The 24,987-nt window shown below is 43.7% G+C and overlaps 1 protein-coding gene across 3 annotated transcripts; it reads left to right on the top strand.

Annotated features, from left to right (window-relative positions):
- The first annotated feature begins 372 nt into the window (after positions 1 to 372).
- Positions 373 to 19,021, top strand: LOC138366267 (protein rogdi-like). Of its 3 annotated transcripts, none has more exons than XM_069327260.1 (7): positions 393 to 476; positions 3,722 to 3,793; positions 4,774 to 4,920; positions 6,088 to 6,245; positions 7,258 to 7,378; positions 8,992 to 9,201; positions 17,962 to 19,021. In XM_069327260.1, exons 1-7 carry the CDS (start codon positions 441 to 443, stop codon positions 18,028 to 18,030), a joined length of 813 nt encoding a protein of 270 aa, XP_069183361.1. In that variant the 5' UTR covers positions 393 to 440; the 3' UTR covers positions 18,031 to 19,021. The 3 variants fall into 3 exon arrangements, with proteins under 3 accessions (XP_069183362.1, XP_069183361.1, XP_069183363.1); XM_069327262.1 differs by lacking the exon at positions 393 to 476 and adding an exon at positions 574 to 592; XM_069327261.1 differs by lacking the exon at positions 3,722 to 3,793 and having other exon boundaries at positions 373 to 476.
- Positions 19,022 to 24,987: the final 5,966 nt, after the last annotated feature.

Raw genomic sequence — 24,987 nt, 5'->3', positions numbered from 1 at the left:
TATGTAATCTATGTTTTGCTCCACTACTTACTGGTTGAGTATGGGGTGCATAACAAATAATAGCCTCCTTCGGGGGAGCCTAATACGTGTTAGTCTTAAATCCTTTAATCTCAAATCTTGCTACAATGTTCCGCTTAATATATGTTATGTACTCTCGCAACCCAATGTACCTTCTTGTATATAAATAAATAGATTTCAACTGTAAGGGGGTATGGTTTGCACCTTGTTATTCTAATAATGGATAAATAATTCTAATAATGGAAGCGCTAATTATATGAACAAGTGCCATGTATTTATTCAGACGAGAACAACAGCGAACACAAACCAGCGCATATACGAACGGAATGGTTTGTATGTACAAACTTCTCAGTGAACGAAGTTGTTTCTAGCCCGGTATCCGAAATTGCAGTATACGACTTGACCAGTCCCCCTGGTCCATCATGGGCGACGCTGACAGGGGAGAACTGGCTGTTTTAGTAAGTAAACCACCTTGTTATGGCACCATATGTGTTACCTGGGTATGGCAGGTACCCGCACCAGGCGCCATAGTGTCCTTTGACCCCATATTGAAGTACTAAGTGTGTAGAATAGGGTGAGATATAGACTCGCCTCTATGGCTGAGCTTAATAATATTCTAGGTGTTGAATGTATATTTTTAAAAGTGTTTCTTCTAAGGTAGATATGTAATTCTATTGTGTTGTAAATATTATGGAATTGCAAGATTGATATAAATTTAAGCACAATTGGGTGAAATAACAGAAGTATAGTTTAAGGGCAAGTTGCCCATTTTTCATCTCCAACTAAAAACTAACCAACTAACTAGACATAACCAAGTCTAACACGGCCAGCAAGTCTGGAATAGGGTTTCTAACCGAAATAATTTCACTGTTAAATAGTCGATTCGTTGTGTCTTCACTCTACCCTAAGCTGCAGCTCCACCTTTGGTCACCTTTGACATGCTATGAAATAAATGCTCTTTACAGTTTAGAACTTCATTTAATATCTCAAATGAATTGTTGAGGATTATTAGCTGCGATTTGATGGATTACGTTCCGCCCACATACTTAAAATGTGCAGCACTTTCTTGAGACTAATTAGAGGTTCGTGTGAATAATAAACAATAAACTTAAGGACTGTAGATTTTTTTATGGGATAAAGAAAGCAGAAATAATAAATCATTCACAGCATTGTATTGGGGATAAAAGCCATATTATGCACAAGACTATTCGCTAGTGGATTTTAAAACGGAACCTATCCTAACAGAGCCTAAGTTAACCTAACACTATATACAATTATGTTGAGCCCATTAACTTGTAGCCAACATGCGTACAATCCTTAGGTAAGTATTCAATAAACGCATATCCTTCTCTTTAAAAATACTTCCTTTCGGAGTTGAATTGTATTTTGAGTAACCTGCACTACTTCATCTATACAGTACTAATTAAATAATAGCCATCCATTTTATTATGAATGTACCATATACTGTTGACAATAGTGTTACAAAACTCAATGTCTCCTTTTATTTATTTATTTATGCATATACAAGAATGTACATAAGGAATGTGAGGATACAAATATGGTAATTACAGTCTTGTAAAGCCACTAGCACGCGCAGCGTTTCGGGCAGTCCTTTTCTACTAAATAAATGGTATCAGTATGGAGTGTGACAGCTGGGCACCATTCCTTTGCAGACTGATTGTATTTTGCATGAAACAATTGGGAGGGTTAGCCTTTAAAATGTACTGTATAAAGGAGAACTCTTGCAACGAAGTTAGAAGTTTCTTTTTCCGTATTCTCTGAATTGTGATGAGAGCTGCTAGTAGCCCCCATATTCAGCTTGCCCCTAACTTAAACAAGTCAACATATGTGGCCTAACAATCTAACCTGAGCTAAACGGAACCTATCGAGGCTCAAAACGAGGCGCATCCGATCCCTCGATCATCGTCGCCCCTAAATCAACACAACCTGAGCTAACCAGCATGTCTGCATGTACAGTATACCCTAATGATATACCCTAGCTGGCCCTAACCATGCCTAGCTTAGCTGGCTCTAACCATGCCTAGCTCAGCTGGCTCTAACCATGCCTAGCTCAGCTGGCTCTAACCATGCCTAGCTCAGCTGGCTCTAACCATGCCTAGCTCAGCTGGCTCTAACCATGCCTAGCTCAGCTGGCTCTAACCATGCCTAGCTCAGCTGGCTCTAACCATGCCTAGCTTAGCTGGCTCTAACCATGCCTAGCCTAGCTGGCCCTAACCATGCCTAGCCTAGCTGGCCCTAACCATGCCTAGCCTAGCTGGCCCTAACCATGCCTAGCCTAGCTGGCCCTAACCATGCCTAGCCTAGCTCACCCCAACCATGCCTAGCCTAGCTCATCGAAAATGTAACTACTGTGCTGTAGTCAGAATAAGACGCTACAAGTGATACTTTATGTATTGATAACCAATTACTTAATGTTATACAGTGGTACCTTCATTTTCAAATTTAATCTGTTCCTAGAGATTGTTCATAAACCGATACAAATTTTTCCTATAAGAAGAAATAATGTAAATTTAATTAAACCGTTCCACACCCTCAAAAATATTAAGTTAAAAAATACAGTTTATACATACTACTACTGTATTTATATTTTGTACTACAGAAGGAGGAGGCGTTAGTGTTAGAAGGGGGTCCTCTTCCATTATAACAGCAGTGATGACATTTCTGGGGTGCTCTCTCTCACATTTTGCAGGCATACCACTAGGACCTGGTTGTGGCTCATTGATTGTCTTACTAAGAATCTGTCTATAGATACTTGTTTTTTCCCTATGTTTTTTCCCCACATTTTAACACTTGTCTGTAGTGAGACATCACATTGTCTCGCTATGAAAAATCTCTTGTTTTTTCTCTATCGTCATCCTCACAACTATTTTCGTAGGTATATCTTTGCCACTGACTTTCTTGTAACCCATGGCATGATATATAATAAGAACTTTTATGTTCAGAAACCAAAAAAGCACAAAAACAATGAAATTCTTCACAAAGAATTCAAGCGTGGTTATCACTAGGCGGGAGACACTGGTAAACTGAAGTGCGCCACGTGCTCAGTCAGCCCATACTTGTATCGGTAAACTTGAGCACCGAGGGAAACCTCAAGTACCTTCTTGAGGTTATCTTGAGATGATTTCGGGGCTTTAGTGTCCCCGCGGCCCGGTCCTCGACCAGGCCTCCGCCCCCAGGAAGCAGCCTGTGACAGCTGACTAACACCCAGGTACCTATTTTACTGCTAGATAACAGGGGCATAGGGTGAAAGAAACTCTGCCTATTGTTTCTCGCCGGCGCCCAGGATCGAACCCGGGACCACAGGATCACAAGTCCAGCGTGCTGTCCGCTCGGCCGACCGGCTCCCCGAGTCAAATTTGTCGAAGAAATTGAGTTTGAGAAACGAAAAATTCAAAAAGTGGGACACTCGAAAACTGAGGTTTCACTACGTTATATTATTAATGATTCCATTTGAGAGGCAAGACAGGGCATGTGCTTGCGGAGGTTGAGCTTTGGCTCATTAGTCCCACCTCAAAACTGTCAATCAACTGGTGTACAGATTCCTGAGGCTATTGGGCTCATATATAAGCCCTACTGTATGTGTCATATACTGTACAACATACAGATAAACCATTACAGTTTTTCTTAAAAATGTTGAGTCAGGACATTATCAGATGGTTATTTATTCCCATTGTGTCTACAGCAGCAGGAGTTGGAGTGGGTGTTGACGGAGGAGGTGCCAAGAGTCTTCACACAGGTGATGCAAGTCCTCAAGGTATGGCAATTATTTTTATTATACAATGATTAACCTGAAACACAATGTGTGTCGGTGGCTTTGCAAGAATGTATTTGATGTATCTTAGCTTTCGTCTTGTTTAGTATTAAGTGGTTACCTCGTCAAACCTTTTAACAACTGAACTGCTATTTTAATTTATACCCAAAACACTTTGCATATTAGTGGCCTTATTAAATACTGTATACATCCTGTGAAACAGTTATTGAATCACTGTATTATTTGAATGTCAATTTTTTAATAAATTATTATTATTACAGTATTATTATTATTTATTATTATTTATTATTGTTATTTATTATTCATTATTATTATTATTATTATTATTATTATTATTATTATTATTATACTTGTAACCAAACCCCAACTGTCACATACGAAATGAAACAGATGAATTTTCCGTTTCACCTGGACCCTTGTCAAGTCACATTTTTGCTACTTATGCTCTGCGTGTGCAATTTATTCACCAAGATTTTAAATAAAATAACCCATTGTATCCTATAAATAATTGAAATACTGTAAATCAATTGGCCCAATTACACAGTCAGATTTCTGTATTTTTTCATTACAATATACTATACATTGTCGTAATTGTTAATGGACACTTGAGAGCTTTATTACTTAAATCCAATTTGTTACTTTGGTTTTATACTGTATTTTTCATTCATTCATTATTTTTTTCTTGATTTGTATGAATATATATTCATTAGGTAGATATTTATCCTGCACAATGTTTTCAATATATGTAATGAGTTGTGTTGAAGCCTTAAACAACTTGGCCAGTTAAAAGTCCTCCATTGTGGTGTGCATGACAAAAATAGTTCATACAACCAATATAAAGCAATCATATATAGTGATCTGATCACAGTAGAGAATTGCAGATAGTGACTGAAAAGTTTTAAGGATTTTTTAAAATATAACTTTGTACTATTTATTTAATACTGTATGGACCAATTTTGCAGGAGTGCTGCACTCACTTTCCCGTCCCTCTGTGTGGCAGCGACACACCGATCAAGCAGGAGAAGTTCATAATGTCTACAGCGGCACACAGCACTCAGGACCAAGTCAAGTGCGTGGTGACGGTGACTGGGGATGCGATCAGTCAGGCGGTAAGTAGCTTGCTTGGAGTATGTCTGGAGACGGTTCTTCTACTCTCCAAGTCCAGCCTGAGGCCAGGCTCGTTTTGTGATAACCTGATCAAACAGGCTGTTGCTTGTAGTGGTCTGCAGGCCCAAACATCCATTACCACCTGGCTGGTCCAGTACTTTCTGCAGCAGCATGTCTAATAATAGTCAAAGCTGTTCTACATGTCAAATTTCATTAATCAGTTTTTCAAAATGTTAATTTGTCTATACTACAGTACAGTACTTAGCAAGAAGGTAATGTTATTGTCCAGTAGATTATATGTTTAGCCTGCTTCAGAAACTCATTGTTGGCTCCATGCTGGCCCTCCCTGCCTTCCCTCATTGTGGCCCTCCCTGCCTTCCCCCATTGTGGCCCTCCCTGCCTTCCCCCAATTGTGGCCCTCCCTGCCTCCCCCCAATTGTGGCCCTCCCTGCCTCCCCCCAATTGTGGCCCTCCCTGCCTCCCCCCATTGTGGCCCTCCCTGCCTCCCCCCAATTGTGGCCCTCCCTGCCTCCCTCCATTGTAGCCCTCCCTGCCTCCCCCCAATTGTGGCCCTCCCTGCCTCCCTCCATTGTGGCCCTCCCTGCCTCCCCCCAATTGTGGCCCTCCCTGCCTCCCTCCATTGTGGCCCTCCCTGCCTCCCCCCAATTGTGGCCCTCCCTGCCTCCCTCCATTGTGGCCCTCCCTGCCTCCCCCCAATTGTGGCCCTCCCTGTCTCCCTCCATTGTGGCCCTCCCTGCCTCCCCCCAATTGTGGCCCTCCCTGCCTCCCTCCATTGTGGCCCTCCCTGCCTCCCCCCAATTGTGGCCCTCCCTGCCTCTCCCCCACATTGTGGCCCTCCCTGCCTCTCCCCCACATTGTGGCCCTCCCTGCCTCTCCCCCACATTGTGGCCCTCCCTGCCTCTCCCCCACATTGTGGCCCTCCCTGCCTCTCCCCCACATTGTGGCCCTCCCTGCACTCCTGTTGTGGCCCCCCATTGTGGCCCCCCATTGTGGCCCCCATTGTGGCCCCCATTGTGGCCCCCATTGTGGCCCTCCCTGCCCCCATGCTGCCTATACTGCTAAATATAATATCTCTTTTCTTTTACATGTTTCGCTGCCATATACACTTGAGTTTCCATATACATTGTACCACATACATGTCTGTGCAGGACATTAATATGAAGGCAGCCAAGCACCAGAACCAAGTCCACCGCACTAGTGTGACTCCAGATGCTCCTTGGAGAATACAGCAGATTCAGGATGCGGGCAACTTTCTCCAACTTGCCATTCAGTTTCTACAGGGCCATGGAGCTAGCAACTCCTTTAGGTAAGGCTGTTTTTCTGTGTTTCAAATGGGGGGGGGGGAGAAGTTTTATTTTCATCACTGCTTTAATTTCTAAATTATATCTTGAATATACTGTATGCTGCTACTTGTAGCACAGTGGTCTATGTCCTTGGCTTATTGTCAAGGCAGTCTGGTTCAGTCCTCTGGCAGGACAGAAACTGTTGGGGATGTTTTCTTTTACCAGATGCCACTGTTCTAACCCAGATGTTAGGCCATTGGCCAGTGTTGTGGGTTGGATATTGGGGAAGGTCAGTTGTTGTTGACGTAATGGGACTTTGATAAAATTTAAGTACAAAGGAGGAGATATTCAAGAGGCACTTATATAAGTTTCTGCAAGAAGTGCCGGACCAACCAGGCTCTAGTGAATATGTAGGCTTGCGAGCTGCCTCAAGTAACAGTCTGTTTGGACCAAGTTATCACAAGTTGAGCTTGGCTTCAGGCTGGGCTTGGGGAGTAGAAGAACTCCCAGAACCCGCTCCAGGTATGCTCCAGGTTTACTGTCCCCAACAACGGGGATTATAACTGGTTTTATTTCTACCTTATAGCCGAGCCGGTCGGCCGAGCGGACAGCACGCGAGACTTGTGATCCTGTGGTCCTGGGATCGATCCTAGGCTCCAGCGAGAAACAGTGGGCAGAGTTTCTTTCACCCTATGCTCCTGTTACCTAGCAGTAAAATAGGTACCTGGGTGTTAGTCAGCTGTCACGGGCTGCTTCCTGGGGGTGGAGGCCTGGTCGAGGACCGGGCCGCGGGGACACTAAAAAGCCCCGAAATCATCTCGAGATAACCAAGATATACCTTTTATAAAATCCTCTCTGACTTTTAAGGAGCAACTGTAGTATCAGTCTCCTTGTTTTCCATCATTTTTTTTTTAAGAAGCTTGAAAATAATTTGATATGTTATTTGTTATGATTTAAAATTTACAAATGTGGGAAGTTGGTGAATCTGTGTACTGAGTAATGTTTACATACTGACTATGCATATATTTTTTACAGAACTAGCAGTGAAGTTCTTAATGTTTTGGGACAGCTGATCAAATTGCTTCAGAAGGGTCGTAGTAGCCTCTTGATTCCTCGTAAAAAGACCATCGATGAGCTTTTGTCCAGCAAGAATATGGTAGGTAATTAATAAAGAGATTTTTAGCACATACTACTTTTCATATGAAACATTGACAAAGGTTCTGTCACAACTTGTTAAGGGTCAAGGGTGGGCTGAAATGGTTTGATGAGGAACCAGGATGGACTGAACCACTTTGATAAGGGTCCAGAATGACTGAAATGACTTTATAAGGTCCAGGGCTGACTTAAATGACTTGATAAAGGTGCTGGATGGACCAAAACATTGCCACTTTCGTTTCATATGTGTGAGTCAGTTATTTGTTTCAGGTGTGTTATTGTGACTTGTTCTCTACAAAGTTTCCATTATTGTGGTGCAGTATTAGACACTTTCCTATGAAACAGTAACAGTTCTGTATTTCATGATTCAAATTAACACTCTGAATTCAAAGTACAGTGTGTGTGTGTGTGTGTGTGTGTGTGTGTGTAATAAATAATATCTATATTCTTCAATTCAATATATCCTTCAGTTTCAATTCTTCCTTCATGGAGGAAGAATTGAAACAGGAATTTCCTTAAGTACTTTCGTATGTTAATATATCTTCAGAGGGAATGTATAAATTCCTTCTGAAGATGTATTAATATACGATGGTGGAGTATTTTTTGCGTGAGGCGCTGCCACCTCACGTCAAAGTCTAAAAATATACCACATGCAGATTAAAAGTTACTTTGCTTTATTGTATTTCAAATAAATTTTGTTACTGAATTTGGTTCACATATACCGTATGCAGATTTTCAAATCTTCTGCATCATAGTTTTGTTATTTAGTCCCCAATGTTTAAAGTGGTTGGAACATGGGGGCTGTTCTATTCCCCCCCCCCCCCCATTCCTTGTTTCATCCCAAATCTTTGTCCTGTTCCCTTCCAAGTGCTATATAGTCGTAAGGGCTTGGCACTTTCCCCTGATAGTTTCCTCCTTGGTGTTTTATCCTGCGAGTTAAATTAAAATCCATCCTCATATCCCAGCTACTTGTCCTCGCATCCCTTCAATGTGTTATACCCAGTACGGTTTAGTCATGGTCACTTGGCACTGGCTCCTGATAATTATTGTTCTTAGTGATTTTACTAAGTAGTGTGTTAAAAAAGTAATAACCTATGACATTTTAAGCTACTTTTACTTTACAATACAGTGTACAGTATATACAAAGTAGCTTTGTAAAGTGTTTTGATTATTATAACCACACTTGCTGGTGGAAACATGCACCATCTTCCTCAAAAAACTGTTCAACCTAAAATTTGGTTTCTTAATTGATTAAAAAAAAAGATAAAATTTAATCCTTAATATGACTAAATAGGTTTAGATAAAATTTTGAAGGTTCTGAAAATTTAAGATTGTATAAGGGATTAATGGCATTTCTAAATGGTATAATTGAACAAGTCTTTGGAGAGTTGTGCAGAATTAGACGTGTGTCCTGGGGTCACCCCCCCCCCCCAGATGCACGTATTACAGACTAGGTCAAAAGGTTTAAAGATTTGTTATGACATGATTTCAATGTTTTGTAATTGTAGGTAAGGCCTTAAAACGGTTAAACTTCAATATAATTCCCACTTGTTGCATACAGAAGTACAGTACATTGATGGTGACAGTACAATATATTATTACGTTAATTTCCAGAAAGCTCTTACTCCGCCTTTACCTGGAGACATTGCAGTGAGCTTCTACCTGCAAGCTCATAAACTAGTCTTGGCTGTTTATCATTTATCCAACTCTGGCGGAACAATGAAATTTGAGAGTGTTCAAGCAGACTGTGCTGTCCCATGGTTGAGTCCAGTGCTCGTGTGTTTCACCACAGCGCTTCATCTTACTCACCAGCTCCGGGACAAGGTTAGTATTATTCTCTCCAGCTGCTCGTCTTAAGTGTGATACGTTAAGAACGTAAAGTAGGGCAGTAGGACTCCCTACATGTACTCAGGTGAGTACATGTAGAACACATCTCCAATTAAGGATTATTTATACCAAAATACATTTAATTGGAATTAGGAAAATAAAATAAAATTAAATAAATCTGAAGATTTGGAGGAGGTATAAGACAATTTGTTAATGATGTGTACTGTTGTTAAATAGATGAGCATTATGACCGTTTATGTAGCCCGTCCTCGTAAGTTGTCACATCACAACAAAATTATGTAAATTGGCTGAACCTAACAGAAGACCGACAAATAGAAGACATAACAGCTGATCAATCTTGTGAGCCACTATGATTTATACTTCTTCATATCTTGATGTTGTGGATTTTTACATCAAAATACAATGTATTATTCAAGAGGACAGGTTGGTTTATGTGCCAGATAATTAGATGAACACAAATTTTTTTGTGTTCCCCCCCCCCCAAAAAAAAAAAAGAGTTAAAAGTAACAATTATTGATAGAAAGCTTGTAAACAAGGTGACAAATTACGCACTGGTGAAAAACAAGAAATTTTGGGTGTAACAATTTAGTGCAGATACAATTTTGGCATGCTCTTTATATACTGTATTGAATGCCTGAACAATTCCCATTTGTCAGGGAGAGAAAGCCTATGCCTAAGCTTTTCAAAGTCCCACTTGGCTAGAGGTGTGGAACATGCATCCTTTTATGGTACTCGGTGCAGCCTTCAAAAGCAGTTTAAATTAATGAAACTTGATTTGTAGGTTTGTTTTTGGTATATCTTAATGTATACAGTTCATAATACAGTGAGCATAATACAATATATAATGCAATCATAATACAAACATAATACAATACAATACGTTTTTTCATGGCCTCATGAAATCTTCACAGAGTAAAATATGATTTTCATGTGATGAAAAGTTCCCCTTGCCCTGCACTAAGCCAACTACTGATCTTGCTCAGGATGCAACCCAGAACAATTGGCTAACTCCCTCATATCTCTTACTACTGGGTGAACAATGGCATCAAGTGAAAGGAAACGTATCTAACCATTTGACCCGCCTGGGTATTGAACCTGGGTCCCTTGGTTGTGAGCCAAGGATGTACTCTGGTGTGCTACAGAACCCATGTATTTATGGAAGGAAGAATTAATGCGGAAATGACCAAATGTGTGAATTGCTTGCAGCTGTTTAATATACAGTACTTAGCATGATATGTTACACTCTGGCTCAGACAGACTATGATCCTTTGGAATTACAATTGCAACGAAAGCTTCAGTGTCGAGTGGAAGATTATGGTGTATTTATTACGGTACAACCTTGCAAATAAATATCATTCTAAAATTGTTTTTTAGTTATATTTAGTCACAGTAATGTTTGAGGTGCAGTATATTTGTATTATTGCAATATCTACTGCACTGTTCATGTTTGTTTCCCCTGTGTGCCCTGCATACAGTCTTTTCCCAGTGTGTTGCTGTCTGGTGATCCTCTAGATTTAGAAGGCTTTTACCAATTATGAATTCAATTGGACTATTATTGAATAGGAAAAATAGGATTAGACAAAGTGGAGTACAGTATATCATTTTTATAGAAATTCGTAAATGGGGATGAATAAAGTTGAAAAGAGGGTGGAAGCACATACAAAGATTAATCAGGTGTAGTGGGTGTGGCGTTTTGAACAGTGTCGTCTACGTTGGTAAATTCATGTTCCGGACTTGTTCTTACTCTCATGGTGGTTAGAGTGAATAGTTCCGTTATTTGGGTATTTATGGTGAATTGTTCAGCTTTTATATAAATTTGTAATCTTCTTACATCCTGAGTTTCGTCTATATTTACAAGTATTTTTATTCAACATTTCTCTGGTTAGAGATGTCATGGGCTTGTCTCGTGCAATTTTTAGGGGCACCACTATAGTAAAACACTGCTTTACTATAAAGCACCTGCTTTACTGTAGTGACTGTTGGGGTCAGTACTGATCCTTGTAGGACCTTACTGTAGTGACTGCTGGGGTCAGTACTGATCCTTGTAGGACCCTACTGTAGTGACTGTTGGGGTCAGTACTGATCCTTGTAGGACCCTACTGTAGTGACTGTTGGGGTCAGCACTGATCCTTGTAGGACCCTACTGTAGTGACTGTTGGAGTCAGTACTGATCCTTGTAGGACCCTACTGTAGTGACTGTTGGGGTCAGTACTGATCCTTGTAGGACCCTACTGTAGTGACTGTTGGGGTCAGTACTGATCCTTGTAGGACCCTACTGTAGTAACTGTTGGGGTGAGTACTGATCCTTGTAGGACCCTACTGTAGTGACTGTTGGGGTGAGTACTGATCCTTATGGGCCCCTACTGTAGTGACTGTTGGAGTCAGTACTGATCCTTGTAGGACCCTACTGTAGTGACTGTTGGGGTCAGCACTGATCCTTGTAGGACCCTACTGTAGTGACTGTTGGGGTGAGTACTGATCCTTGTAGGACCCTACTGTAGTGACTGTTGGGGTCAGTACTGATCCTTATGGGCCCCTACTGTAGTGACTGTTGGAGTCAGTACTGATCCTTGTAGGACCCTACTGTAGTGACTGTTGGGGTCAGTACTGATCCTTGTAGGACCCTACTGTAGTGACTGTTGGGGTCAGTACTGATCCTTGTAGGACCCTACTGTAGTGACTGTTGGGGTCAGTACTGATCCTTATGGGCCCCTACTGTAGTGACTGTTGGAGTCAGTACTGATCCTTGTAGGACCCTACTGTAGTGACTGTTGGGGTCAGTACTGATCCTTGTAGGACCCTACTGTAGTGACTGTCAGGGTCAGTACTGATCCTTGTAGGACCCTACTGTAGTGACTGTTGGGGTCAGTACTGATCCTTGTAGGACCCTACTGTAGTGACTGTTGGGGTCAGTACTGATCCTTGTAGGACCCTACTGTAGTGACTGTTGGGGTGAGTACTGATCCTTGTAGGACCCTACTGTAGTGACTGTTGGGGTGAGTACTGATCCTTGTAGGACCCTACTGTAGTGACTGTTGGGTTCAGTAATGATCCTTGTAATACCCTACTGTAGTGACTGTTGGGGTCAGTACTGATCCTTGTAGGACCCTACTGTAGTGACTGTTGGGGTCAGTACTGATCCTTGTAGGACCCTACTGTAGTGACTGTTGGGGTCAGTACTGATCCTTGTAGGACCCTACTGTAGTGACTGTTGGGGTCAGTACTGATCCTTGTAGGACCCTACTGTAGTGACTATTGGGGTCTGTACAGATTCCAGTGGGACCTCAATCTTATACATTATATTATTTTGCCCTTTTTCTTTGTTTTACAGTTTAAAATTTGAGTTTTTCTGGGGGGAGCCCCATCAGCTCCCGGAGCCTATCCAGGCTGAATGGATATGTATATCTTTCTGGCATCAGTCAATGCATGGAGTTCTTGCCTACCGAGACCACAAGCCAGAACCTGGCCCCCTCTAGAGAGGCACGAGGAGCAATGGCCTATAGAGACCCCCATGTGGTTGGGAGCATTCTATGTCTGCCATCGACCAGGATGCACCCCAGAAAGGTAGGCGCCCCAAAACAAACCCCTTTTCTGGTAAAACTATTGTGACCGAAGGCCGAACAAGTGGACAGAACTCCCCGAACGAAAATTAGCAAACTAGCATGACATCATCATGTCTCCGTGCCGCTATCTGCGCACACCCCCCCCCCCCCTCCCTGGGTGGGGGAAGGGGGAGCCCCAGACCCACCTGCCTGCAACCCAACCTTAAGTTTTTGGCTGATGGGTGTTTGGTGCGGTCGTGCTCTGGCTCCAATTTTTGTTTCAGTTCTGTGCCTTGTGGTGTGGGCTTTCTCTGGGGTGCATGAGCCAGGAGACGTATTCCACGGAACTCGGGCTGCATGCGCCTAGGATTCCCTTCCCTAGGTGCCCTGTAAGTACTGCCCTTGGGGCTTGGGGCCACCTTCCACAAGTCACCTCGGGATCTACCCCCGCTGTGTCTTTTACTGCTCGGTGTTTGGCCACCCTTGGGGTCAGCTGGGGTTTTTCTTACCCTTGTTTGTCTCTGGGTAGGGGGGTAGCTTTCGCCACTGGCAGGGGCACAGGGTACTGCATAGCTAGTTTTCACCTATAACAGTGGCCGGCTCTGTTTCGCCTGGGTACGTTGTTCTCTTGCGGAGATTTTCCTTTTGTTTTTTGTTTTTCTCCCTGGTGGCGGGTCTGCCTTTGTGGTCCCCCATCGCTGTTCTTGGGTATATATATCTATATATCTAAAATTCTGTGTTTGGTGGTCCTCCCCACTTGGCCCCCGTGAGTGGACACGTCTCGGGGGTTCAGCTTTAAAAGTTTGTTTGCTAGACCTGGGTGCCGGTTCGCAGTCCCCTGGGAAATCCCACAGGGGCTACGTGATCCGATGGATATGACCCCTGAGTCTTCCCTCGCATCTGCAAGTTTGAAGGTTACTCTGTCGCCTTGTCTCAGGGGTGACACTCACCGGTTTTGTCTCCGCCACGCTGCCTGATGGGTCAATGATTGTTTTGACCCGGAGTCGTGCGACGTGTGTTGTCTGTATGTGCTCCAGTTCACCCAAGCCACTGATAATGATATGCGGGTGCAGGCAGCTACGACGTTGCATGCTAGATTTAGGTTGCTGCAACACACTAGGTTGGTTGCGGTCCCGGATGCCCCGAGATTGCCCAGTTTTGCTTATAGGGACCCTGACTTGGGGGTGGAAGTTGCTTTGGCTCTGGTTCCATCCGCTCCTTGTCCTTCATCCTCTGTTATTCATCCAGTTCCTCCCCCCCCCCCCCCTCCCCTCTTCCCTTGCTTCCGGCTCCGAAGCATCTGAGGGTTTCTGAATCAGGGCAGGGTCTAGTTGGTGTTGAGACTCGGGCAGTCTCGGGGTTATCGCCTTCTGGGGTTGCGGCGGAGGCATTCGAGCCTGGTCCTTCAGCCAGAGCTTCTGGGTCTAGTCAGGAACCGGGGGGTTTGGAGACTGGCTCTGCCCCAAGTCCTCAGGAAGAGGTTCTCGGGGCTGGGGAAGGGTTGACTTGGGGGCCTTGGGTCCCGTTAGGCCTCGCCTGGGTTTTTCTGCCCTCAGAGCGGGGCTTAGTGTTACAAGGAGAGGGGTTTTCTTTTGCTCCCTCCGCGTACGAATTGGATTTAGGGTCACCCCCTCCCCGGGTTTGGTTCTGTGATCTCGCGGTTTCCTCGGTTCCGTCTTTTCCGGAGGTTTGCAGCTTCCCGCATTTCGTCTTTTGTGGTGCAGGAAGCCCTTGCAGTTTACCTTCTGCGCGACCTGAATTATGCCTGTGTGATGGATTGTGTCCTTGTGTATAGTTTGTCCTGTCCATACTGGCGTTCGCTATGAAGTTCTGGAGTTGTCCTGGTTGGCAGACCGTCCTCTTTTTTTTTTTTTGTTGGAGACTTGGCACACATTCTGTGGGTCCCGCACGCTTGACTAGCGGGAGACACGAACTGCGTTCGGGTTTTTCCTGGGGGGAGACTCGAGCACCTCAATGCTTGTTTGTTCGCCCCCTGCCCTTCTGTGGTATGTTGGTGTTGTGCAGCTTCCTTCCCCTTTCAGCTGCCTTGGTTGTGGAGTGATTTGCGTACTCGTGGCCTGCTTGCTTCAGCCCTGCTTGCTTTCTTTTCCTCCTTGAGCTGTCCTTGGATTGACTTAAGTTGGATGTGGGGGGAGCTGCGGGTCTGGGGCGCTGTCCTTTGTGGTGCAGGCTTCGTTCTGCTTTGTTGAAGCTTTTTGCGCCTCTTTTGCGTGATGCGGTTTTGCGGTTCTATGCTTCTCACTCTTGCGTGTTGGCAGGCAGTGCTTCCTTCTTCCTGGAATCTGCTTGGGCTTTGGCTCTCAATTGTCTTCACCCTTTTGTCCTTTGCTGTTTGCAGAGTCTGCGGAGGTGCAATACCTTTAGGCGGCTTGGTTAGTTGTCGACTATGTCTGACTTGTGGTGCTCCGGGAGACTCGTGGGACTCTTTCCCAGAAAGGTCGTGCCAGGGCTCGGGGTTCCTTTCGTTCGTGGTAGGCCAGTGGTGCCAGATTCGGGGCAGGCGCAGCCTTCGGTTCCGTCTGTTCAGGTCAGCGGGGAATCACCCTGTCCGCCGCTCAGATTCTCGTAAGGTGCGTCGGCCCTTTCGCGGTTCGTTCTCATTGACAGGGTGATGGGGGGGGGGGGGGAGCTGCCCTGTTGCTCGTGCCTGGTCCCCACGATCATGGCCTTTCGGGTCGTTTAGTGCGGCCTGTGGTGGGTTGGGTGGCCCCCTCCTCCCTCAGAGGGTTCGGGGTTGACGGGGCAGGCCTCTTCTCCTGCGCTCTGTCAGGCCATCTTGGAGTGGGCTCGCTTGGGCATCGTTGAAAAGACTCTTCCCTCAGGTGGGTTTCCAGCCTGTTTCCAGTCCCGAAACAGGACTGCGCGGACCTCCAGTTCATTTTGGACTTATCCGGACGTTCAGGACTCCAGATGTGGATCTCTTCGCCTTGGTGTGGTTGAGGCGTCTCCTGGTATACGTGGCGCCCTTCCCAGACTGTGAGGCCGTCGGGGTCGATGGTTCAGCTGTTGCTCCAGGTTCTGGCTCCCTTGGACACTTGCCAGGGAAGAGTTGTCCTGGCTCCTTGGTGGCCGGCCCAGCCTTGGTTTCAGGTGCTCCTTGCTCGGTGTCTGAACCCGAGGGTCTCCCAGGCTGGTTCGTTCATCTCCTCGAGTCTTCGCATCTGGAGTTTTTGACTCGGGTTTATCATCACTTGTATGGTGCGCAGGTGGTTTCGTTGTTGGTCTCCCACCTGCGTGCTTCGTCTCGGCAACGGTATAAAGTTTCCTGGCGGTCCTTCCGGTTCTTCCTATCACTGCATGGGTATTCTTCGGTCTCTGATAGGGTTGTTTTGCCCTTTCTCTCTTGGTTGTTCCAGGACCATCATCTTATGCCCAATACTGTTGCCTCGTATCGTGCGGCGCTGGCGGAGCCGCTTCAGCTTGCTTTCGGTGTTGATGTGACTTCTGCCCCGTTCCGCAAGCTTTCTCGGACGTTGTTTCACCTCCAGCCTGCTCATGCTCCTCCTGAGCAGTCCGTGCTCTCGTTTCTTTCTTCTCCTTGGTTTGTTGTGGCCCCTCCCGTTCGGGATTGATTTTTCTAGAGCTCTTTTTTTTTCCTGTTGGCATTTGGCCTCTAGGGGTCGGGTCAGGGAGCTTCATGCTCTCCTCCGGCGCAGGGGTTTCTGCTCCTTCAGTTCTGGTGGTCCTTTTGTTCGGCTGCAGCCGTCTCCTCCTTTTCTGTTGAAGAATGAGACGGCTGCATTTCGGAGGGGGCCTTGGGTTGTTGATGCTTGGTGGGTGAGGTCAGGGGTGCATCATGTGTTGTGTTGCGGCTCTCCGCCGTTATTTGCGTGCCACAGCTTTGGTGGCTGGGAATGCTCTTTGGGTTGACCCGGTGTCTCTTTTTCCCTGTTCCTGAGCTCGGGTTTCTCAGGTTGTCCGCAGGGTTATTAAATCTAGCCAGCCTGTGGTTTATTCCCGTGCCCACGACGTGCGTAAGTTTGCTGCTTTGGCTGCTGTCTTTGGCAGACAAGGCTCCTCCAGAAAACCAGCATTGAATGTAATGAAACGCCATTTTCTGGGTGAGTCCCGGAGGCTCCCCGGCATCCCTCCCTCCGGTCAGCGGTGTTTTTCGCGCTTTTTGACATCCAGCTTAAGAACTGAAGATTGGGTCGCTAACGGGTGGGTCTTGGGCCCCCTTCCCCCTCCCGGGGAGGGGGGGGGGGGTTGCGTAGACAGCGGCGACATGATGGCGTTATGCTAATTTGCTAATTTTTGTTTGGGGAGATCTGTCCACTTGTTCGGCCTTCAGTCGCAATAATTTTACCAGAATAGGGGTTTGTTTTGGGGTGCCTACCTTTCTGGGTGCATGTCCCGGTCAATGGCAGACATAGAATGCTCCCCAACCACAGGGGGGGTCTCTATAGGCCATTGCTCCTCGTGCCTCTCTAGAGGGGGGCCAGGTTCTGGCTCGTGGTTCCTGGTAGGCAAGAACTCCATGCACTGACTGATGCCAGAAAGATATACATATGCATTCAGCCTGGATAGGCTCCGGGACTCATTCAGAAAATGGTGTTTCATTACATTCTTCGCTGGTTTCTTGGAAACCTGTAATTAAGTGTTTTTATTGAATTCTGTGTAAATTCATTACTGTAATTGTTCAACTGACTTTCTAACAATCCCATAATTTGTACGTATCACGTTTATATGACGGATGTTTTACCCCATTACTTAACATTGTTTCTATTTCCTTTAAATTGAATTAAATGGCACTAATTTTCCATCTTCAGTATCTGTAGTTAATTTCATGACACCTTAACCATACTCTATACATCTCATTACCTCGTGTCACCACATTTATTATAATAAGATTTCTTGGGGCATACTCCCTATTGTTGTAATTAGAGAATTGTGCACATATTGTATGGAATTAACCACATGGGCTTGTTTCTGCATAGTTGAATCAAATGTAAAAAGTAAATCACTAACATGGCTGAAACAAATGACCCAACCCATCCATGTGAGATGAAAGTAACGATGTTTTGGCCCATCCATCAAGTTGTAACTTCACCAAAATGTCATCGCTTTCATTTAATTTCATGTGTGGGTTAGGTTTTCTGAATCACGTGTTTTGTTATGATTTTATAATGCACTAATTATATACAGCAGCACATTCATAAATTTGCATTTTCAGATATCCGTGTTCTCCCAGTTTAAAGATTTCACCCCCGACTCGTGCAGCGTATCTACAATATCTTGTTAAAAGTCGTCAAATATACACTGTATGTTGTTATTAGCATGTGACTTTGCTGTAAATACTGTAGAGGTTTTAGTTAATGTATTGAACATAATAATATACTGTATATCATGTTAATGTCGTGTAATTTAACTGTAGTTTCTGAATATTTATTTGAAATGTTGAGTGATGTGTAATTAGTAGTGTGGGGGGGTGTTTGCTTTGATGGTTTTTCTCGCAGTAGGATTACTGTCTTCTGAAGCACCCACAGTTTCATAAGCATTCCAGTTGGCCAGGATTCATCAAGCCCATGTGTGTGTGTCTACTTTTATTTCCATAGGTGTGTGTTAGGTTATCTGAGATCTGTACCTCAATTATTAAGGGTCTATGTAATTAGTAAAGCATTCATGAGGTCTGAAGTGCTACGAGGTCATCCTCGACCTAATATTATTATGCATGACCCCAGAGTGCTTGCAAGGTAGAGGAGTACAGAGTCATTAAGTGGACACGCACACTGGAGCTTTGATGAATCCTGACTCAACCTTGTAAATGTTGGTCTGTAGCATAATTTACTAATATTGTTGATATTTTTTTGACGTACTGTATAAATTTAGTACTTTAGTTTTAGTAATGAGAATATTGTAGTGAAGTATTAATGATGTCTCCAAGTTTGTGTATTTATTTTTTTCATATTTTTATTAAGTGTTAATAATGGTCATTTTATTCATTTACATTGCTTGATTGTGACCTACAAATTTGAAGAAGACTAAAGTTACATCTGTTCTTTGAATTTAAAGTTCTTAAGTTTATAACCGAGTTTGACATTTTATTAATACTTGGGAATTATGGCTTGTGATAATGTATTTATAGATTTGACTTCACTAAGTATTCAGTATGTGTTTAAAAATGTTTTAACTTTTAAAGTTCTTTAGATTCAGGTATAGAATTCTATATTATGTATAATACTGATTTAAATATTACTTTTGTTATTAACCCTCGGGCCGCACCCCTGTTTATATTACACTGCCCTGGTGCACGGGATAATATTTCCCAAAGTTTTATCCTCTTTAATAGTGTTAAAATGCATTCCTTGATCATGGGAAAATAAACAAAATTTTTTTATATACGACTTGCCATGGCTGTAGTGGAGCAAAGGAAACTTGTGAAGACATCACCAATTCCTGCTCACTCTGAGCATCCTGGATGGGGGGATGCGCAGGCCATTTAATCGGTGGGAGTTGCTGTGAATATATTTATTGTATCTATATTTATTTACAATGTCACTGACCCATTTGTGCAAATTTTTTTTTTTACTTTTGTTCAATATGGAATCACTGGATGTTCTAATAGATTAAAATGTACAAATAATAGATTTTTTGGGAAATCCGACACACAAATATACGTCACTAATTTGCATTTAAAATGTGTTGTTTTGTGTATCTGAAAGCACTCCTTGAAAACCAGGCCGTCTGGATCAGTATGAGGCAATGTTGGACTGAGAATGCCTCTTGATATGAATACCTTTGCCAAACTTCGTTAGTAATTTTGTCAGAACAGCAAGACTAAACATATGCATAGTTGGTCTATATTGTCTGATTTTACCATGTACATATACATATTTTAACTGTTTAGCATGATTACATCAGCAAGGTGGAAAAACATCTTGGCCCACATGACAATTTTGTGCACACACTCTACAATACCAACCAACATGTTGCACTCCTCCACCAAGTGCATGTTTGTTATTGTCCATGACACAGTTTTTGTTTTTTTCTTTGATGACCTTACCATTGTTTACCATCCTGCCAGCGTGAATGGTTGTCAACATATTTACTTCATGCCCATGTCTCCAGTGTACTGCAAGCGTTTTGTCACTTTTATTTTTTATTTTTATGACAGTCACGCACTGCAATATTTACACCAAACACTGGCATTTCCCTCCTTTACCGTAGCGCACTCTCCAGTATTTTGTTCCAGCAGGAACAGTATTAGCAAGGGACTGATATAATAACTGCACTGTATATAAAATGTGGCCCTTTTTCAGTACTGGTGCCATCAGCATCTTTACTACACTGCCCGAGAAACTGCAAGGATCATTATTCGGAATGTCTACGTCCGTATAAGAATATAAAACCCTGACGATGACCAGTCCTGTTTCACAATCACAGAGTACGAAGAACATCAGTTAAACTCTGAAATGTTTGGAAGGGATGTACTGCTTGAGGGCAAGACATCCCTTGAAAAGCACAAGTGATTCTTTTGTCACCAGCTTCTGATCTGGTACTTTTGGCCTTTGTATTTCCCACTCAGTTCACCGAGGACATGCCTCGCCTTCCATTGCCTATCTACATTCTGGTTTTCACTATTTTCAAAATGAATACACTTGATAGCAACAGAAATCTGTCACGAGAAATGTATTTTCCAAAAACAGAGATGGAACAACAGTCTGTTGCAGTAGTCCTGAATCTGTTCATTTCCTGAACAATATGTTCCATGAGTGGCGCATTGAAGTATACTGTAAACCACATATACCACTGCCACACACCACTACACATCAGTACCACTGCCACGCAGTGGTCCTGTGTGTAAGGAACGTTGCTTTGGGGACCAAAGCAACAGCCTGGTGGGCCAAGCTCTCACAAGTCAAGCCTGGCCTCGACTTGTGTCGAGGCCATTTTGAGTAATGAGCGAGCCACTTGCAGAAAATTTCTCGATTAACGAGCAAACCACATGGTGCTTCCTAGCATTCCCGCTGGTTCTTGGATGCCTCTGACGACAGTTGTTGTTGTTGTTTCGCAAGACGAGCATTTCACGTGACGAGCTCGGTCCCAGAACGGATTAAATTCGTTAATTGAGGAACCAGTGTTCCTGAGAGGGCAGCCTCTGCTGCCTCTAGAAATAGATTCCATCTGCTCATCAAGGGAGACTTCATTCATGGAAGGATAGACTGGGAGAACAAGGAACCACATAGAGAGCTAAACTATTGGAGGTGGCAACAAGAAACTTCTTAAGCCAGCATGTCAGGGAACCCACAAGAATGAGAGGAAACGATGAACCAGCGAGACGACCTAGTCTTCACTCTGAACGACTCCGACATAAGGGATATCAGAGTCGAGGCCTCAGTAGAAATGAGCCACCACAGTGTACTGACGTTTGAGTATCTGGTTGAAGAAGGGTTAAAGAACTCGAGGAGGGGGAACTAAAAACAAAGGCTGGCATTCCGAGAGGGAAACTATGAGGAGATAAGGAAATTCCTAACAAATATAACATGGGAAATAGAGCTCAGGAAAGATGGCCCAAGACATGATGGACTACATCACGCAGAAGTGTAAGGAGGCAGCAGACAAGTTTGTCCCGGTCCAAAAGGAAAACAACGAAATGCAGATGAGAAACCCATGGATTAATCAGAGATGTAGGCTAGCTAAGCAGCAAAGTAAAAGGGCGTGGAGAAACTACAGAAATAACAGGACACTTGAGAGCAGAGAAAGATACCAGAGTGCCAGGAATGAATATGTCAGGTTGAGAAGAGAGGCAGAAGAGCAATACGAAAATAACATCGCAAGCAAGGCAAAGACTCAACCTAAATTGCTGCACAGCCACATCAGGAGTAAAACAACAGAAAAACAACAGTTTACTGTACAGTAAATAGTACAGTTTTCAGGAGAAATACAAGGAACAGGTAATGAAATTGAGGATATGGGCAGACAGATCAACTACAGACAACAAGGAAGTATGCGAGGAACTGAATAAGAAATTCCAGGTCTTCACATTAGAGCAAGGAGAGCTTCCAGAGATAAGAGAAGGAATAGTTAACCAGGAACCACTAGAAGAGTTTGAGATTACCAGTGGGGATGTAAGGAAGTGTTTACTAGAGTTGGATGTGACAAAGGCTATAAGCCCAGATGGGATCTCCCCATGGATACTAAAGAAAGGAGTAGAAGCACTGTGCCTGCCACTCTCCATAGTGTATAACAAATCACTGGTAACAGGGGAATTCCAAAAAAATTGGAAGATTGCTAATGTAATCCCGATATACAAGAAGGGGGATAGACAGGAGGCACTGAACTACAGGCCAGTGTCCTTAACTTGCATACCATGCAAGCTGATGGAGAAGATTGTGCGATAAAAGCTTGTGGAACATCTGGAGGGAAAGAACTTAGTAACACAGCATAGACATGGGTTCAAGGATGGCAAGTCCTGCCTCACAGGATTAATTGAATTCTACGACCAGGCAAGAATGATGGGTGGGCAAACTGCATATTTTTGGATTCCCAGAAAACCTTTTACACAGTACCACACAAGAGGCTAGTGAAAAAGCTGGAGATGCAGGCAGGAGTGAAAGGGAAGGTACTCCATTAGATAAGGAAGTACCTAAGCAACAGAAGACAGCGAGTCACTGTGAGGGATGAGGCCTCAGACTGGCGAGACGTCACCAGCGGAGTCCCGCAAGGGTCAGTCCTTGGACCTATAATGTTTCTGATATATGTAAATGGTCTCCCATGCAGAGGGTGTAGAATCGTCCCTCTCATTGTTTGCTGATGATGCAAAAATTATGAGGACTATTAAAACAGAGGATGATGGTAGAATGCTACAAGATGACCTAGACAGACTGAATGAACGGTCCAACAAAGGGCGACTAAAGTTCAACCTGAGTAAATGCAAGGTCATGAAACTAGGCAGTGGAAACAGGAGGCCAGACACAGAATACCGAATGGGAAATGAAGTACTTTATGAAATGGACAGAAAAAAATCTAGGAGTTAATATCACATCAAACTGTCTCCTGAAGCCCACAAAAAAAGAATGACATCTGCAGCATACACGAGGCTGGCTAACATCAGAACAGCCTTCAGGAACCTGTGTAAGGAATTCAGAACCTTGTACACAGCGTATGTAAGACCAATCCTGGAGTATGCTGCCCCAGCATGGAGCCCGCACCTTGTCAAGCACAGGACGAAACTGGTAAAAGTTCAAAGGTATGTCACTAGACTAGTCCCAGAACTAAGAGACATGAGTTACGAGGAAAGACTGCGTGAGATGCACCTCACGACACTGGAAGACAGAAGAGTAAGGGGGAGACATGATCACTGCCTACAAAATTCCCAGAGGAATTGACAGGGTAGATAAGGATAAACTTTTTAACACGGGTGGTACTCGAACAAGGGGACACAGGTGGAGACTGAGTACTCAAATGAGCCACAGGGACGTTAGAAAGACCTTTTTCAGTGCCAGAGTAGTTAACAAATGGAATGCATTAGGCAGTGATGTGGTGGAGGCTGACTCCATACACAGTTTCAAATGTAGATATGATAGAGCCCAATAGGCTCAGGAATCTGTACATCAGTTGATTGACAGTTGGAAGGCGGGGACCAAAGAGCCAGAGCTCAACCCCCCAAGCACAACTAGGGAAGTACAACTAGGAGAGTACACCGCCGAACATCAGTACCACTGCCAGACACCACCACTGTTTCCTGTTCTGTTCTGTACTGACGTATTTAATATTTAATTAATATCTCCTTTGTTATTCCCATTCATTCACTTAATCATGTCACCCCAAACTCTTCACTTTCAAATACGTGTATGGAGACAATAAGATACATCTCAAAAGGATAGAGTAGCTTAGGCTATTTCTACCCTCTGACTCTTCGACTTGCTAGAGAATATAAATTAAGCTTTTTCAATGTTTTTTTTTCAATTCTATAGTAAGGTATCTAAATGGGGCCTAATATTCTCAATGGCATACCACCCTACTGTCATTTTTTTGTCCATGAGGAACCCATTCACTTGGTACTCCCAAGCACGCGCCCTGGACCACCACGCCACGACATGGTCAAAAGCTATGCAACCTGGGATTCCATTGAACCCTCCAGGATTCCTGAGACAACTGAAACCCAGTGAGGGTTTTAATCATTGGTCACATTGCAGTCTGGCTAAGTGCATGGAGGGCAACTGAATACCAGTTCAGTGGAATCCCAGATAGAATTGCTTTTACCATGTCATGGCGTGGTGGTTTTGGGTGCCAGCTTGGGAGTACCAAGTAAGCGGGTTTGAATCTTCCTTATGGCTCCTGCTCATTTTCTCATTGATACATCACGTTAATAAGATGTCATTGTACCAACCCGTTCTCGCAAATTCGTAAAGTCAATATTGACTTATTAACTACGTGCATAGGTGATATACTAAACATAATAGATACCCTTAAAAAGATTCATAGAAAACACCGACCTTACCTAACCTTGTTAGTATCTTAAGATAAGCATCTTATTGCTTCGTAATTACAATTATTACTTAACCTATACCTATTATAGGTTAGGTAATAATTGTAATTACGAAGCAATAAGATGCTTATCTTAACATACTAAGTAGGTTAGGTAAGGTCGGTGTTTTCTATGAATCTTTTTAAGGGTATCTATTATGTTAAGTATGTCACCTATGCACATATTTAATAAGTCAATATTGACTTGAACAAATGAACAAAATGACTAAGGCGCGTCTGGGATCATCCCGAACGTAAGTTCAAACCCTCATCACAGCCCTTGTGGATTTGTGGATTTCACTGTACATTGTTGTATTTGTTACGAAACGTCTTACCACCGTTAAGGGCACGTTTGTAAGCAGCCAACAACAAATAAACTTTGTTTTTGTTTAGTTCAGTATACACTGTGTCATTTAGAGTAAGTAGGTTAGCATGTGAGAAAATGAAGGTTGTATCATCAGCAAACAGAACTGACTCCAAGTGTTGTGTGGTATTTGGAAGACCATTGATGTATACGAGAAAGAGGAGTGGACCAAGTACACTGCCCTGCGGGACGCCAACGGTAATTGGTAGAGTGGAAGAAGTGGCCTCGTTCACTGAGACATACTGCTGCTGCTGCCTCTCACTGAGGTAAGATTGTTGGTACTGAAGGATGGGAGTGACCTCTGACCCCCATAGTGTTGGGAAGTTTGAGAAGCATATGCCATTGTGGTTAAGTGTCAAAAGGCCT

The sequence above is a fragment of the Procambarus clarkii genome, chromosome 19 (genome assembly GCF_040958095.1).
Source record: "Procambarus clarkii isolate CNS0578487 chromosome 19, FALCON_Pclarkii_2.0, whole genome shotgun sequence".
NCBI classification, from domain to species: Eukaryota; Metazoa; Arthropoda; class Malacostraca; order Decapoda; family Cambaridae; genus Procambarus; species Procambarus clarkii.
This window is presented reverse-complemented; position numbering and strand designations above follow the sequence as displayed.